Source organism: Pseudorca crassidens, chromosome 12, assembly GCF_039906515.1.
Source record: "Pseudorca crassidens isolate mPseCra1 chromosome 12, mPseCra1.hap1, whole genome shotgun sequence".
Taxonomy (NCBI): domain Eukaryota; kingdom Metazoa; phylum Chordata; class Mammalia; order Artiodactyla; family Delphinidae; genus Pseudorca; species Pseudorca crassidens.
This window is the reverse complement of record NC_090307.1, coordinates 77,080,453-77,097,573: the sequence shown is the minus strand read 5'-3', so window position 1 is coordinate 77,097,573 and position 17,121 is coordinate 77,080,453. Positions and strand designations below refer to the sequence as shown.

Here is a 17,121-nt window from a genome sequence, read left to right as displayed (position 1 = left end):
AAGATGCTCAACATTATTAGTCATTAAGGAAACACAAAGTAAAAGCATTGGAATTAAAACAATGCAGTACCATCACAACCTTTTAGAATAGTTGACTAAGAAAACTGAGCATGTCAATTGTTGGTGAGGAGGTAGAGGACCTGCAACTCTCATTCACTGCTAGTGGGAATGTAGAATGGTACAATCAATTTGGAAAACAGTTTGGTAGTTTTGTAAAAAATTAAATGTATGATCTAGCTATTTCAGCCCTAGGTATTTACCCCAGAGAAATGAAAGCCTTTGTCCATACCATACCCTGTACGTGAATGTTCATAGCAGTCATTTGAAATAGCGAAACCCTGGCAGCAATCTAAATGTGAATGGATAAACTGTGGTACATCCATGCAATGGAATACTCAGCAATAAAACAGAATGGACTACTGATACACCCTATAACATGGATGAATTTAAAATAATTATGCCGGGGCTTCCCTGGTGGCGCAGTGGTTGAGAGTCCGCCCGCCGATGCAGGGGACACGGGTTCGTGCCCCGGTCCGGGAAGATCCCACATTGCCGCGGCGGCTGGGCCCGTGAGCCATGGCCGCTGAGCCTGCGCGTCCGGAGCCTGTGCTCCGCAGCGGTAGAGGCCACAACAGTGAGAGGCCCGCGTACCGCAAAAAAAAAAAAAAAATTATGCCAAGTGAAAGAAGCCAAACAAAAAAAAGAGTACATACTGTGATGCTGTTTACATAAAATTTTAAGAGATGCAGGTTCGTCTGATCGTGACAGAAAGCAGATGAGCGGTTGCCTGAGGATGGATGGGTGGGGGGAGGGCTTGAAAGGGTGACGGTTATATTACCTTGATTGTATTTAGTAATGGTTTCACGAGTGTGTACGCATGTCAACACATACCAAATTGAATACTTTAAATATGTGCAGTTTATTGTGTGTCAAATATATCTCAGTAAAAGTATTTAAAACTCGGTAGAGAAGAGCTTTGCAGAGGGCAGACCTGACTGCCCTTGCTTAGCAGTTCAAAGTCAGAAGGACCAGTTGTGACCCAACAGCCCTTTGAACCCTGCCAGTTTCCTCTCCTTTCCTGTTTGGTTGTGAGCTTTACACATCTGCTCCCTGCCACTGTGCATGACTCATTAGCCAAACATTTGATTCTTTACCCTCCCATAGGTGGGTCATTGGGAATGTGGGTTAGGGGAACCCAATTCTCATCCTAGATTCTCTTCTTCCCAATAAATTTACAAAGCTGAGAGTCATTTCTCGGTGCCATCGCATATGTCAGTGGAGACACCTGAGTGTTATGACGAGCCCAACCCAAACAGGCTTAAGTGTAAAAGGATATTTGTGGGCTCAGACTTCAGAAACGCTACGAGGTAGATTTTGGGCACAGCTTGATCCCAGGGATGTAACTCGGGCAGGTTTTCCCCAGGTCGTGGCAGAGGCAACCGCCAGCAGCAACAGGGAAAGAGCCCCTCCTTTCTAACTGGTCCAGGAAAAGTTCCAGGTTCAGCCCTCATTGGCTGGGCTTGGGTCAGCACCGCTGCCTGAACCAACGCCTGTCCTGGGGGGCTGAGGGGATCTCATTGCACTGGATCATCTGCCTGGGGGCCAGGGGTGGAGTTGGCCAGAGCCAAAGAATATGGACAGAAGGTAGGGAAAGGATGTCCTTCAAAAGCAGATGGGGCTGTTACTGCAAGGAAAGGGCATGGATGTCAGCAGGGAAAAGCCACAGAGGACACTGCACCAGTGAAAAACTCCAATTGGTTTTATTTTTTGACAAGGTAGTATATTAACACGCTTCCAAAAGTCAGAAGTAATCAAAAAGATCACTCCCTCTGAGTGACTTCTACACTGTTCCCTACATCCGTTGTAGGCAATCAATTTCATCGAGTTCTAATTTGTTCTTCCTGTTTCTTTTGTTAAGTAGATACCTCTGTGTTTTCTTGTTTTCTCCCTTTCTTACACAAAAGATAGCATACAGTATGTGCTTTTTTTATACTTGCTTTTTTCACTTAACAAGAGAAGGAAAAACTCTTTAAAATTGAGGTATGGTTGATGTACAATATATGTTTCGGGTGTATAACATAGTGATACACAATTTTTAAAGGTTATGCTTCATTTATAGTTATTATAAAATATTCCTCTGCCGCACAGTATACCCCTGTAGCTTACTTATTTTATACATAGTAGTTTGTATCTCTTAATCCCTATCCCTATCTTGCCCCTCCCCCCTTCCCTCTCCCTACTAGTAACCACTAGTTCTCTATTTCTGAGTCTGCTTTTTTTGTTTATATTCAATAGTTTGTCTTATTTTTTAGATTCCACATATAAGTGATATCATAAAGTATTTGTCTTTCTCTGTCTGACTTATTTCACTAAGCATAATACCCTTCGTGTCCATCCATGTAAGAAAAACATTTTTAACTAGGCATACTAATTCTTGCTGTCATTAGTACACGGGATGGTGCGTTGACTTACAGTTAATAGGATATGTGTGTGAGCATACGAGGTGACTGCCAACCTTTTCTCCTGGTGAATGGTGTCTTTATTCTCTTAAGCCTGGGTTGTAAGTGAATCTCCTCTTGCAATGCAGATGGAGGCAAATATGCCGTCCATGACTCCTGCACCCCCAATCTGAGCTCAGGGGGCGAGAGTTCCCCCTCCAGCCTCACCGGACACAACTGGGAGATGAATTATCAAGAGGCAGCAATCTACCTCCAGGTGAGTATCTTCCGGTCAGGACCTGGCCATTCTTGGCCCCTGTTGGTGGAGTAGGATAGCCGGGGTTCTGTTGGGTGCCCAGCAACTCAATTCTGCTCCGTGTGTGAGCTTCTCATCTCCTAAGATCAGGCTGGGAGAGCCAACCCGATTGTGCCCACACGGAAGGGTGATGTGAACGGGCTTGCTCTCGGGACCCCCAGTTTGTGGCTCTGCCTGCCCCCAAGGTTCCCCAAGTCTGTCCACTTGGCCTCCCCTGCCCCGCTGCCTCTTCTCAGGCACATTGAGAGGCCGGTTCTCCGGAGGGAATTCTTTTATCTACTTAACACTGCTGACTTAGTGTGGGGAATCTAGAGATCGTTATTCCCTTCCTGTTTAACTTGCTGCTGCTCTCATGTTTGCTGTTTCATGCTTAGTTTTTGTTTTTGTTTTTTTTAAAGAAAAAGAATACTTTTTAATAAAAGTCACGCGTGCTCATTACAATAAGTTTCGGTACAAAGGCGATGTGAAAAAAAATTCACCTAACACAGTCGCTGACAACATTATTTAAGAATAATACAAAAAAAAAGAATAATACATAGGTTTCATGGGTCTTCTAAAATAATTTTAAAGTCCTGTGGTAGCTATAGCTGTACAGTCTGCTTTTTTTCCCCCCTAGCATGCGGCATAAGCTTTTTTCTCATGTTATAACTCTTGTAAACAAATTTTAAAGTCTTTATAATTCTATCTGGTAAGTTCGTACTAATTTACTTAACTATCCTGATAAGGTTGGATATTTTCTCTTTTTATATTTCCCTATTATAAATTATAATCCGAGGACAATCTGTGCCCACGGCTATTTCTCTCTTTTTCTCTTTAATATCTAGGATTATTTTATTAGGAAAGACTCCAAGAAGTGGAATCAGTGGGTAGAAGGAATCAACCTTTTTTTTTTTTTTTTTTGGAATCAACCTTTTTTAATGCCCTTGTTATATAGTATCGAATACCCTCCAAAGGGGATATTGCCTATTAACTTCCAGTCTGTCTATGGCATTTTCACCGTAATCTTGCCATTTTTGTCATTATAAGATTTCAGCTTCAGCTGTGCATTGAATAAGGGTTTGGGTGAGGAAATGGAATTTTTCTTAAATTCATTTGAATGATCATTTTCCCCTAATCTTTTTTTGTTTGAAGCAGCTCTCCCTTGTAATTATTTGCTTTGCTATTTTTTAAAAAAGATATAATGAAATTCAGATACTTATTTGATAGTTGTTTGGGTGTCTGTGTGTTTCTCGCATTTTATGGCTGTACTCCTCAAGAAATGTATTTTGATTCAGGTTAAGGCAATAGAAATGTTTTAGGGAAATTTTAGCAAGCTTGGGCATGCCAGTTGATGTGGCAGGGCCCCCTTATGCACTGTCACCTTCTCCAAAGTTGAATAGGTGCTAGACAAGAGGGTGGGATGGGTCAGAATATGGAATTAGAATAGCTGCTTGGTAATTCCTTCTTTCCTTAAGCAGGTGAGAACATTAGTAATAAAAATGGCTATCATCAAAAAGTCCACAAATAATAAATGCTACGGAGGGTGTGGAGAAAAGGGAGCCCCGCCTACACTGTTGGTGGGAATGTAAATTGATGCAGCCACTATGGAAAACAGTATGGAGGTTTCCAGAAAGAACCTAAAATAGAGCTACGATATGGTCCAGCAGTCCCACTCCTGGGTATATATCCAGAAAAGACAAAAACTCTAATTTGAAAAGATACATGCAACCTGACATTCATAGCAGCATTATTTACAATAGCTAAGACATGGAAGCAACCCAAGTACCTGTCAGCAGACAATTGGTTTAAGATGTGGTGTATATATACACTATAGAATGTTACTTAGACATAAAAAAGAATGAAATGTTGCCATTTGCAGCAGCATGGATGGACCTAGAGAATATTATACTAAGTGAAGTAAGTCAGACAGAGAAAGACAAATATTATATGATATCACTTATATGTGGAATTTTAAAAAATAATGCAAATGGAGCTTCCCTGGCCGTCTAGTGGTTAAGACTCCCTGCTTCCACTGCAGGGGCCACGGGTTCAACCCCTGGTTGGGGAACTAAGATCCCACATGCTGCGTGGTACGGCAAAAAACACAACCCCCCCCCCAAAAAAAACGCAAACAAATTATATATAGTTTAACTGGGCACTTGCTGATCTTTCTAACAACTCTACCAAGCAGTTTAATCATCTCCCAGTTCATACACCTGAAACTCCCAGGGGCTCAATGAGTCCAAAGCCATCCAGCTAGTAAATTGCCAAGGCTGGACTTAAACCGTGTCCATCCAGCCTCCAAATGACGTTCTTTCTTCTCTATGTGGTTGCCTCACTTCTGTACCTGACCCCATGTATTCACTTGAAAATGGGCCATGTCTTTGTGGGAAAAGAGGTTACAGAACAGAAGGTATCATGTGAAGATTTTTATATATAAATTATACAGTTTTATATATTGTGTTTCTGTATCTATGCACATATACCCATTCACATTTGGAAAGTTATTTATCTAAATATTAAAGGTGATTATTATTGTTTTTTAAAGGTGGTTATTTTTGGCTGATGGAATTTTTACTACCTTATAATTCTGTGTATGATTTGAATTATTTTACAAAAAATGCATCATTTTGTAAAATTAAAACTAAAAGCAAAAGTTGGATCCCCATGGACAGTAGTTCGTGGCTGTTTCTGGAGGATGGCTTTAGCTGGTGTCTGGTAATCGTTTTCATGCTTGCAGGGGAGCTGCAGCATGGCCCCTGAAGCAGGTTGCTGGTGTGCTTGGGTAATTGGCCGCTTGCTGCTTTGAGGCTATCTGGTGCCTGCAGTTTCCTCTCTTCCCAAATTTTACCTGTTAACTCACTCACCCTCAGGAGCTGTGTGCTCGGCGCTCCTGTTGCCTCCAAGACAGTCCTAGTTTTCTGTGTGGACTTCTGCCCCAGGGAGCAGAAAGCAAAGACCTGGAAGTCACATGCAACTGGCCTGCCTTCTTATTTTTCCTAATCATGAATCTCCTAGTTCGTGATCAGCAGCTAGAAAACAAGGCCAGTGTTCTCCTTAGGGTCTGGGTCAGAATCCAGTGACTCGGGTCGTATTTCACTCCGTCCTCGCTAGGGGAGGCCTCATCCTCCATCTCGTCTGTGGCAGTTTCAAGTCCTAGCGGTCAGATCCGAGTCCCCCGTGTTAGTGGTTTCCTCTAGCCAGACCTTCATCCCTGGCTACTTGTTGGAAGAAATTACCCAAGAATTGCATTTTTTAAGAAATCCAAACCAGAAGCTTCCCAGGCCATGCGTGTCCCCTGTGGCCGTGGCCATGCTGGTGAAAACCACAGCCTGGCACAGATCACAGGACTGGCAGCAAGGCTTGTCCAGCCTGCCCTCCGTGTGACCGCCAGGATGTTCGTTCCCTGCCCTGTTGAGTCTGTGGTTTGTCTTTATTTTTTGATAACGAGGATAGGGGTGTAGCCGGCTTCAGGGTAGTGACTCACTTGAAGTTCCCCCTGCAAACCACAGCCAAGGTCAGAGCTCCCTGCCTCCCAGCTACTGGGCAGTCCTTGGGCTGGGCAGGGGCCTGGAGAATGATCCCTTGCAGGAGTGCTTCATCCTATTTAAACACCTATTAAACACCTATTAAATGCCTACTAAACACATTTAAACACCTATTAAATGCCTACTGTGTGCACCAGGCACCGTGCCAGCTGAGGACCTGACAATACCTCTTGCCTTCCCAATTCTCTGAAACAGGCTTGGCGAGCTGAAGCCACCTCGGGCTAGTACAGGAGCCCACCAGCCAGAGCTGTTTCCACGGCACTGTGTGCCACCTCTGGGCACAGAGACACTTCTTCCCATTGGCCTGGCTTGGCAACCTCTGCAGGAATCACCGAGCATGTGTTAGTTTCACCTTCCCCAGAATAAGGGTTTATGAGGACGGTTGAGTGTGGCCTCATCTCAGAAGAGTCGGAATAGTTGAAGGTCAGACTGCATTCCGGGACAGCGGGAATGCTTTCAGAAGGGCTCTGGGCATCCCTTCTGGCTCGGCCCCTTTCCTCCTCTAGGGATTGGAGCCAAGGGGAAGAGCCTCTGTTCTGAGTGTTTGTGCTGGGAGTGAATGAGACAGATTCTCCCGACTCAGCACCATTGACATTTGGGACCGGATAATTCTTTGTTGTGAGGGGCTGTCCTGCGCATTTGAGGAGGTTTAGCAGCATCCCTGGAGTTTACCCTCTAGAGGCCAGCAGCACCCCCAGGTGGGACAACCAAACGTGTCTCCAGGCCGGGGCGGAGTCAGGGGAGGGCAGGTGGTCCACATTGCCCCCAGCTGAGAAGCACTGAGGCAAGGTGATGGTTGTAAAGTACGAGCCAATCAGTACTCTCTCTGCGTCGGCTGCTGGGTGGGGTTCGGGGGTGATGAAGCTGAGGGACCTCCCTTACTTAGCCCTTATCCCCGTGCCCACCAACCCTGGGGAGGCAGTGAAGATCCCCTACCTGCCCCAGAAGGCCGGTCCTAACCGGGAGGGTTATCTGCTTGTATTCCCAAGTGGACCGTTCCCGGTCTGCTCCGTCGATTGCTTTCTACATCGGCAGGAGGCCAAGAATAGAGCAGGGCCGCTGGAATCAGGCTGTCTGGTTCTATGAGCTCAGGTGCTACTGAAGCTCTTTGTGCCTGGATTTCCTTGTCAGGCGTGAGAGGAGTGTGGAGGGCTCAGCGGGGCCGGGGCGGGGCGGGGGGAGGGTGGTGTGGGGGAGGGTGGTGCTGAGCATGGTGCCGGGCCTGGAGGGCACTCGCTGGGGGTCAGCTGCTGTCTCATTACTGTTGGGGTGAAGGCATCAAGCGGTTAGGAAATTAGGTGGAAATGGAGTAAATTAAGAAGTGGGATGGGGAAAGCTGAGTAAAGAAGGAGCGTGATAAAGGTACCCTCACACTTTCCGCTCAGTGTTACTATAACTTAAAATAATAATAACAGGTAACCTCTGGCGGGGAGCTTCCTGTGTGCCAGATGCCGTCCTAAGTGTCTTGCAGGAACCCGGGGAGTGAGTACGAGTGTTGATGGTTGTAAAGGTGAAGGAACATTCTCGGTGTTACCCAGGGAGGAGGGGGGGAGCCAGGACTCAGCTGTTCTTAGTTTACCCCAGACCCCACCCCCCCGACCTCAAGCACTTAACATCCCGCAGACACAGCTGAGAGTGAACGTTTGACCTCAGAGAGGACCAGATGTGCCCGCTTCTCTTCGATCTCTTGGATTTTTTTTTCTTTGATTCCTCTGAGTAGTTTTGGGAAGAAGGAAGTCTTTGGAGCCCCATCAGCGGGCCAGGGTGAGACTTGACTGGTGTGCGGTTCTACGAAGATCACACTTTTGCTTCTCCATCATCTCCCGACTCTGGCCTGAATCTCCTCCCACCGGCCAAGGGCCCTCCCCCCTCCCCGCCCACCACGCATCCTGGCCGCCCTATCGTCTCCAGGCGCGTTCGCCCACGTGATGCTTGCTCTTTCAGGAAGGTGAGAATAACGACAAGTTCTTCACCCACCCCAAGAATGCCAAAGCGCTGGCGGCCTACCTCTTTGCTCACAACCACCTCTTCTACCTGATGGAGCTGTCCGCAGCCCTGCTCCTGCTGCTGCTGTCCCTGTGCGAGGCTCCGGCCGTGCCCGCGCTCCGGCTGGGCATTTACGTGAGTGTCCGGATGGCTGGGAGCCACGGCTCTCTGGGGGCAGAGTAACTCAAGACTGAGAGGGAACATTCTGGAAGGGCAGACGTCTTGCCCGGGGTCCCCGCCCGACTGAATGCACCTCCCCCGTCTCCCTGGGATTCTGCTCCTTTGTAAATTCCAGGGAGGGGCGCCTTCGGATTGCCTCAGAACCCGTAGCCCGCTTTGGCCCCCAGGTGGGCAGCATACCTGATTAGCAGTCCCACGCGCTGTCTCCAACCTCAGATGAAAAGGCGGGCAGGTGTGCTTGCTGCTAGGGGAGGGCGGGCGCTGGGGAAGCCACGTCTCCTTCACACCCTTTGGCTGCAGGTCCATGCGACCCTGGAGCTGTTTGCCCTGATGGTGGTCGTGTTTGAACTCTGCATGAAGTTGCGGTGGCTGGGCCTTCACACCTTCATCCGGCACAGACGGACCATGGTCAAGGTGCTGTGCCCACCTCCCTACAGCATTTCCTCCCCTGTCAACTTCAAGTCTGTATCTTCAGTTCAATTCCAAGTCCCCCGTGGGTCTGGTCCTGCGCTCAGAAGTGTAACCTTGGGTCCCTGTACTCGCCATGCTTCCCGCCTTGCTTCAGGTGTCACAGTGATGCTAACAGTAGCGAATGTGGTTCGGCGTTTAGCGCGTGCCAAGCACTGGCACGATGACGTTTGCGGGAGGTGTAGTGCTCTTCCTATCGTACGTGCAGCCAGTTGGAAGAGAATGGGATCTAAATCCCGGTGAGTTGGGATTCAAAGCCAGCTCTGTGTGGCCTCCACGCCCACACCGATCAGGACCATGTTATATGCTTTCTCTCTCTGCGGCAGAGAGAGGTGTGAGTCGGGATGTGTCAGAGTGGCGTTTGGCAGTGTAAAAAGCCCACACGCTTGTACAAGAGAATGTGCCCAAGGAATTGGAGGTCAGGGTGTGCTGCAGACTTCAGGGGCCCTCACGGTGCAAGCGGGGAGAGCTGGAAGCAGAGGGTGGCTGGATGTGGCCTGCGGAATAGCAGCTTTGCTCAGCGGGTATCATCTGATGAGCTGCTGGGAGCATCGCCCTGGGGCTCATTCTCCTGGGACTGCACATCTATGCCAGCAGCCAGAGGGCTTCTCCCTGGGGCCCGCTTGATGTTGGGGGAGGTGAGAAAGGGCGAGGGAAAGGTCTCTCTGGACTCCGGGCGGGGCTGGGCAGTATCCAACCAGCCCTCTGTTCAGGGTGTACAGGAGGGGCTGGGTCAGAGGAGCTGACGGCGCACTGTGCCCTCCACCCACAGACCTCTGTGCTGGTGGTGCAGTTCGTTGAGGCCATCGTGGTGTTGGTACGGCAGACGTCCCACGTGCGGGTGACCCGGGCGCTGCGCTGCATCTTCCTGGTGGACTGTCGGTACTGCGGTGGCGTCCGGCGGTAAGGCCCGGGGGAGGAGCTGCTCAGACAGTCGCTATCAGGGCCTGGCCTGGCCCTCCGGGCCAGTGAGTGATGTAGCAGTAGGGCCACTCCTGCACTTGGGTAGGACATAGTCATGCCCACTTCCCTCTGCTACTCAACCCACACAGAGAGGCAGGTGGTCTTCCTGCTGAAGTTCAGGTCTCCTGACTCCGGGTCCAGGGCTCTCTCCTGCCTTACCTGTGCTTCTTTGGGGCTGGTCCTCTCTCTGAGCACAGTACCTGCCCAAACACAGCCTAAAGCAGGAGCTCAGCAAAGTCCACGTGACTCAGCAGGCTGTCCTGACACCTCCCCTGAGACTGGGGGTACTGAACTCAAACCAGGCCGTTAGCCTGAGGTCAAACTGAGTTTTGAGAATCCGTCTGGAAAGCCTCTTGGCTGGGGTACTGTGGGTGAGAGCGGGCTGGCCATTCACGCTTGGTGCCCGTCCTTAAAACCAGAGACAAATGTCCTAGGACTGGGTGGCCCTGAAATGTCTTCCCACATCCCAGGCAAGCTGGCCTTGTCACCCGAGGCCATGCACCTGGCCTTCTCCTGCCGTCTCCGTCTCTTGCAGGCACTTGCCTGCCTGGGCTCTGTAAGTGCTACACCTGCCCCGGTTCTTTCCCCATCACCCACTGAGTGGAAGGCCTAGGAGATCACTAAGCATGATGTCACAAGCCAGGGCAAGAGGGGATTTAGTGTTCTGGGGGTCGGGAGCACCAGACCCCCATCTTGACAGGCACGTACCCCACTGAGGAGTCCCAGCCAGCACCCCCGGGGCCCTGGTCCGTCCCCGGCTGCGCCTCACTCCTCCTGGCCCCGTTTGTCTCCCCAGCAACCTGCGCCAGATCTTCCAGTCCCTGCCACCCTTCATGGACATCCTCTCGCTGCTCCTCTTCTTCATGATCATTTTCGCCATCCTTGGTGAGTTTCTCCTGCGCCCCAGGATGCAGGCACTCGCTAAAAGCAAACTCACAGTTGAGAAAAAAAGGTACTTTGACCGTTTCAGAAATTCAGGAAGGTTTTCACAATGATATAAACACCCAACTGAGGAAATGCAATATCAGGAAAAAAAAAGGAAGCCACCTTTGTATCCTTTCCTGATCTCGATTCCCTTCGGCTCCCAGAGGTACCCCCGGCCTTTATTCATGCTGCTGCACGTAGATGTATGTCATTCATTTTCACCGCAGTGTCGTGATCTGATATGTGAATATATCCAAATTTATTTATCACGTCTTCTGTTGGTGGGCACTTTTCACTATCACAGGTCACACTGCAGTGAACATTCTCGTGCGTTTCCTGGCGCACACGGGGGAGGGTTTCTCTACAGCGTGTGCCTGGGACCTTAGGGTCTGCACACTTCAGCTTCACTAGATGTAAAAGCAAGGTCATGGCCTTTCTAACTCCGAGGAGGCCTTGCCTCTTCAGATAAGATCAAGTATTGATGCGACAGCCACATTCAGACACAGGGTTTAGACCGTGGAGGTCTTAGAACGCGGCGAGGTAGCCCAAGGTCCCTTCTCCAGTACTCAGATGGTGAAGACAGTGGAACTAGAGAGCCCTGGCTCTAAGGCCCCCACCAGCACTGAAAGCCCCGGGTTCTCGTGACTGCTCTGTCCTGAGCCACTGACTCCCACTTACCTCACCTCCACCCCACTCTCGATAGAATTTCCTTTGTGTTCCAAGGGGGCTGACTTCCCCTGAGGGCAGAGTTACTCCCTTTCCCACTCCGGATTTCAAGGACTCAGGGGAATAGCTCATTCTGAGAGGGAAAAAATTAATGGTGTTAATTTGGCGACAGGGGAACAACAGGGTCCCTTTGGAGTTGTGCTTGACTGTCATGTTCTCAAAACCAAAGATCGCAAACCGGCAGTCTGGGTTCCAAATCCAGCCTGTGGATGAGTTTTCTTTGGTCTGAAAGTGTTGAGCCAGCATTTTAAAACTAGTTTTTTTTAACATGAAAATACAGATTTTCGGCCTTAAAATTATTAACTTTTTTTAATTCCGTTTTTTAAAAAAATCGACATATAATTGACATATAACACTGTATTAGTTTTAGGTAGACAACATAATGCTTTGCTATGTATATACTGCAAAGTGATCATCGTAATAAGGTTAGTTAACATCCATCACTATACAGAGTTACGATTTCTTTTCCTTCTGATGAGAACTTTTAAGATCTACTCTCCTAGCAACTTTCAAATATACAATATGGTATCATTAACTATCGTCACCGTGCTGTACGTACTGCTTTTTTTTTTTACTATACAGATTTATTATTTTTAAAAATTTTATTTATTTGGTTGCCCCAAGTCTTAGTAGCAGCAGGCGGGCTCCTTAGTTGCGGCATGCGTGTGGGATCTAGTTCCCTGAGCAGGGATCACACCCGGGCCCCCTGCATTGGGAGCATGGAGTCTTACCCACTGCGCCACCAGGGAAGTCCCTATACAGCCTTTTTAAATCATATGTTTGATGGTACTTGGGTCACCCTCCTGAGTGGCAGCAGTTATCTGGTGTTCTGCCACAGTCCCCACCACTCCCTATGCTTTTCCTCTGCCTACGGCACTGATTCACATTTATTTGTCCAGTCCTTCTGACATCTGGATTTGGACTCTTCTGCTCTAACCCTTTTTTCAATCTGTTTCCCACCACCTTCTTCTAGGTTTCTACTTGTTCTCCCCTAATCCTTCAGACCCCGTAAGTAATCAGCATGTTTGTTTCTTCCTTTATGGGAGGCCCTTTCCCTCAGATAAGGTGGCTGGACTGCCCCCCTAGCTGTATTAGGAGGGGATGCCCTGCTTGGTTTCTCATCATCGCTTCTGGCACCTGAAAGTGCCCCGTCACCCAGATTTGAGCTGTCTCCTTCCTTGAATGCCAAGGGGGGCCCCCTGCCCTGGCCTTGAGAGGGGTGTTTCCGGGATCAGATGTGGAACACGGGCACAGTTTGGCAGAGGAGCAGTGGAGGAGAGCTCAGCTAATTGTGCATATGTGGTTCCCTGGGAGACAAGTCCCAAAGCCAGTTGTCTGCTGCCGCAGGAAGCATTGAGCTCAGGAAGGAGGAGGCCTTGGACTCCATGTTTGCTTGTTCCTCTGCCATCCTTCAGGGATCCCTTGGGAAGAAGAAGGAGTGGGCGGGGCAGGGAGGGGGAGGGCTCTGGAGGCGGCCCACCGCCGGCAGCCTGTTCCCGGTGGGGTGTGCCCTCGGCCTGGCGGCCACGTCCCCTCCTTTCCTCCTCTCCCCCGCAGTACTTCAGCACCCTGGAGAACAGCATTGTCAGTCTGTTCGTCCTTCTGACCACCGCCAAGTAAGTTCGGGCCCTGCTTTGGCTTCTGCCCTCTTCTAGTGCCCGGGGTCTTTTCCTCTTTTCAGCCAAGAATATTCCACATCTTGGCCCAGACAGGTTCTTGGGACCCCATGAGGGACGGGAGTGGCCTGGTGAGCCAAGAGTAGGGGAGGGGGGAGAAGGCCGGCCAGGCAGGAGAAGAGGTGTCCTTATAGAAGACGAAGACCAGCAGACACGCGCCCTGCGGGTAACACTCTGCAAACACAGCTTCCCAGATGTGATGATGCCCTCCTACTCCCGGAACCCCTGGTCCTGCGTCTTCTTCATCGTGTACCTCTCCATCGAGCTGTACTTCATCATGAACCTGGTGAGTGACCTTGCCTCGCGCTCCACTGAGGCAGCCCTTGCCCACACTCTGCTGGGCACTGTGGGGATGAGGTAGGGACAGCTTTCGGCCTCCGAGGGCAGACCATTGGGGAAGGAGGTCCCAGACCGTGGTCAAGTGTGGTGTGGCTAGGAATTCCCTGTCGGGACTTAAGTGCAGCTGGTTGCCAGCAGTAACTAGCCTGCCGCCACTGCTGCTGACAGTGCTAGAGTTTAAACCAAAGCTACCCTGGGATCTTTTCCTTCTCACGGCAAACATATAATAACTATAAAAGCTGGTACTTATTAAGCCTTAGCCAGGCACTGTGCAAAGTGTTTGATGGATGAGGGTTAAATAATTTAACACTTAAACCCTGGAATTCTTATTATGCTCAATTTATAGTTGAGGAAACTGCGGATCAGACTGATAGGCTAACTCGCCTGCGCCTGCACAGCTCGGGGTGGCCGGGTGAGCTGGGCTCATTCCAGAGCCCTGCTCCTAGCCACTCCATCCTGCTGCAGCCACGTGCCACGTGTGTATTTCCACCTCATTTATCACGAACCATGGGGAAATGGAACACAGAACATATTCCTTTAGGGAGAACACAAAGCCCCCATGCACACTGGGAACTTTGGAGGTGTTTGCAGAGGCTCGGCCGGCCACCAGGAGTGTCCTGCCACCAGCAGGTTGCCTCCCGGACCGGGCCGTCAGGCTGGCACTGAGCCCACATCAACGCCAGAATTACCAGGAAGAGGCCTTATCAAGTCTTGCTTTTATTTTTATACTTCTGAAGAGCATTCTCACACCAGTCACCACAGTCAGGCCCAGTATAGAAATGGAAAACACTTTCTCTGGGCTAGATCAGTGAAATCTCCTAAAAGTGTGACATCTTAAGAAGGAAAATATTTTCTTTTTTTAATTCCTCAAAACCCAAAATAAGTATGTTAGATGTCTCTTTGAACATCTTAGAGCTCTTTTATACTGTTGTTAGTTTAGAATCTAAAAAATAGTTTATGTGTAATTGATTTGCTTTAAAAGATATTTAGAGCTGTGAAAATATAGGGCATGGGTCAGCAATCAGGGCCAATACCCAGCCCACAATCTGTTTTTGTCAATAAAGCTTTATTGGCCCATTTGTTTGCACATCGTCCACGGCTGCATTCATGCTGCAGCTGCAGGGTTGAGTGGTTTCTACAGAGACCATCTGGCCTGCAGAGCCTAAAAGATTTGCTCTCTGGCCCTTTACAGATGCTAACTCTGCCTTGATCTAAAAGGAAGTATGGGGGACCAGTTAGAAGGGATGGAAAGGACAAGAGAGTTCCCCTCAAAATATTTTTGAAAGAAAAAGAAAGTGTTTCCAAAAAGTGTTCTTCCAAATTCTGCACCTGGCCTCCCATCGCGTTCTGATAACGCAGACTGTGTTGTTCACCTGCTAAATTTGGAATTAGAAAGTTCCAGAGCCTTGTGCCCTTTTGTGCAGGCCACCTCACACCCCTGCTTTCTGGAGCCACGCAGACTCACCAGGAGGAGGAGCAAGGGGACAGGAGAGGAAGCATCGGCACAGCGATGTTCCTTCCTGCTCTGAGGTTGGGAGGGCACAGGATGGACACACAGCCTCCCCGGCCATCACAAGGAGCTAAATTGGGCAAAAAACCCAGTGTGTTCCCCTCGCTGCTTCTCTCCCCTTATAAAACTGCCCAGCCAGGGATGAGCTACAGGCGGAGAGAAGAAAAACCTGGGGAAAATGTAATAGCAGTGTCTTCATGAATCTTTAGGGGGGAAATTTACAAGTGGCAATGAATGACCTTCCTCTGCTGAGTCTTGGAGATGAACTTCCTACGCCACCTGAGGCAGGCGAGAGGCTCTTTTCAACCCCTTTCTCTGGGGTGGCTGGAAGAGCACCCTCTGGAGGCTGGAGAACGACTCCCTGGTTCTTGAGGCCCCGCCGGGCACAGGAGCCAGGTCTCTGCTCTTCCCTCACAGCTTCTGGCCGTGGTATTTGACACCTTCAATGACATCGAGAAACACAAGTTCAAGTCTTTGCTGCTACACAAGCGAACCGCCATCCAGCACGCCTACCGCCTGCTCATCAGCCAACGGGTAGCGGGGCAGGGGCTGAGCCAGGGAGGGAGGTTGGTCCCTGCTCCCCAGCCCTTGCCCCACGGTATCCCCGAAGCATGGGCGGGCCGGCAGCTTCCGAAACCAGGAGTCCTGCCCTTGGGAGAACAAGAGAACAGGGCGTCCTGGGATCCCGTGTGATGCTGGGCATCTGGCATGGCTGCCCCCGCTGTGTTCCACGTGGCCGTCTTCCCTCTTCCCCCAGGGGCCTGCCGGCATCTCCTACAGGCAGTTTGAAGGCCTCATGCGCTTCTACAAGCCCCGGATGACTGCCGGGGAGCGCTATCTCACGTTCAAGGCCCTGAATCAGAGCAACTCGCCTCTGCTCAGGTGAGAGCGGATGCCAGTTGGGCGCAGTGTGGCCGGACGAGGCGTTCACAAGAGGCAGCTGGGGCCTGCAAAAGCCCGGGGGCTGGGGAGCGGGCAGGCAGAGAGGCTCTAGAGACTTTAGTTTTCTTCAGAGATTCTTACGCACGTAGACCCTGTTCCTCAGGCTTCTTTTTACAGGTAACAAAAGTCCAACCCAAATCCAGTATAAACTTGAGACGAGAAAAGGAATGGGACTTCCCTGGTGGCGCAGTGGTTGAGAGTCCGCCTGCCGATGCAGGGGACACGGGTTTGTGCCCCGGTCCGGGAAGATCCCGCGTGCCGCGGAGCAGCTGGGCCCATGAGCCATGGCCGCTGAGCCTGCGCGTCCGGAGCCTGTGCTCCGCAACGGGAGAGGCCACAACAGAGGCCCGCGTACCGCAAAAAAAAAAAGGAATGTATTGGCTCGTGGAATGGACTGGCCCAGCTGCTCACCCTTGAGCCATGAGCAAGGTGGTTGCATGTGAGCTAATCCACAGAGCAACGTGAAACACACACACACACACCTTCTCTTCTCTCTGTCTGTCTCTCTGTCTCTCTGTCTCTCTCTGCCTCTTTCTCAGTATGTACTCTTTTTTTTTTTTTTTTTTGCTGTACGCGGGCCTCTCACTGCTGTGGCCTCTCCTGTTGTGGAGCACAGGCTCCGGATGCGCAGGCTCAGCGGCCATGGCTCACGGGCGCAGACGCTCCGCGGCATGTGGGATCTTCCCGGACCGGGGCATGAACCCGTGTCCCCCGCATCGGCAGGCGGACTCTCAACCACTGCGCCACCAGGGAAGCCCCCAAACCCTTCTTTTTGATCTGAGAGGAGGCAGGCCTGCTGTAGAGACGAGAGTGAGCGAGCTCTGGGCTGAACTCTCTGCCCCGGTTGTTCTGTTAAGTCCTCTGCTAAAGGAGGCTCAGTCCCTGTCTGTCTAAGAATGGTGGTGACCTGGGGGCTGCCTCTCTGGGGGACGGAAGCCGGCAGTGGTCTGTGTAGACTGAGTGGATTAAGTATCCGTAGTCCCTGGAGGAAGGAGGAGATGAAATGCCTGCAGGTACGGGTCCCCTGGGCCCTGGTGCGCTGGGACTCGCAGATGTCGCCTCCTCCCCTCCCCCGCTGCACCCCTCGAAGGTGACCATAGGCAGGCGAGTGAGAGGGCCGCGGCTC

The 17,121-nt window shown here is 50.4% G+C and overlaps 1 protein-coding gene across 7 annotated transcripts in view; it reads left to right on the top strand.

Moving 5' to 3' along the window:
- TPCN1 (two pore segment channel 1) overlaps positions 1 to 17,121 on the top strand; it is a 64,015-nt gene that overhangs the window by 28,125 nt on the left and 18,769 nt on the right. For 4 of the 7 annotated variants that reach the window (XM_067700654.1, XM_067700653.1, XM_067700655.1 and 1 more), the window contains 10 exons: positions 2,588 to 2,715; positions 8,226 to 8,402; positions 8,748 to 8,861; positions 9,688 to 9,818; positions 10,675 to 10,763; positions 12,502 to 12,536; positions 13,086 to 13,144; positions 13,391 to 13,490; positions 15,471 to 15,587; positions 15,811 to 15,935. In XM_067700654.1, the coding sequence (XP_067556755.1) occupies positions 2,588 to 2,715; positions 8,226 to 8,402; positions 8,748 to 8,861; positions 9,688 to 9,818; positions 10,675 to 10,763; positions 12,502 to 12,536; positions 13,086 to 13,144; positions 13,391 to 13,490; positions 15,471 to 15,587; positions 15,811 to 15,935 (1,075 nt within the window). The remainder of the gene's footprint in view (positions 1 to 2,587; positions 2,716 to 8,225; positions 8,403 to 8,747; positions 8,862 to 9,687; positions 9,819 to 10,674; positions 10,764 to 12,501; positions 12,537 to 13,085; positions 13,145 to 13,390; positions 13,491 to 15,470; positions 15,588 to 15,810; positions 15,936 to 17,121) is intronic. The other 3 variants (XM_067700656.1, XM_067700659.1, XM_067700658.1) reach the window with 1 other exon arrangement.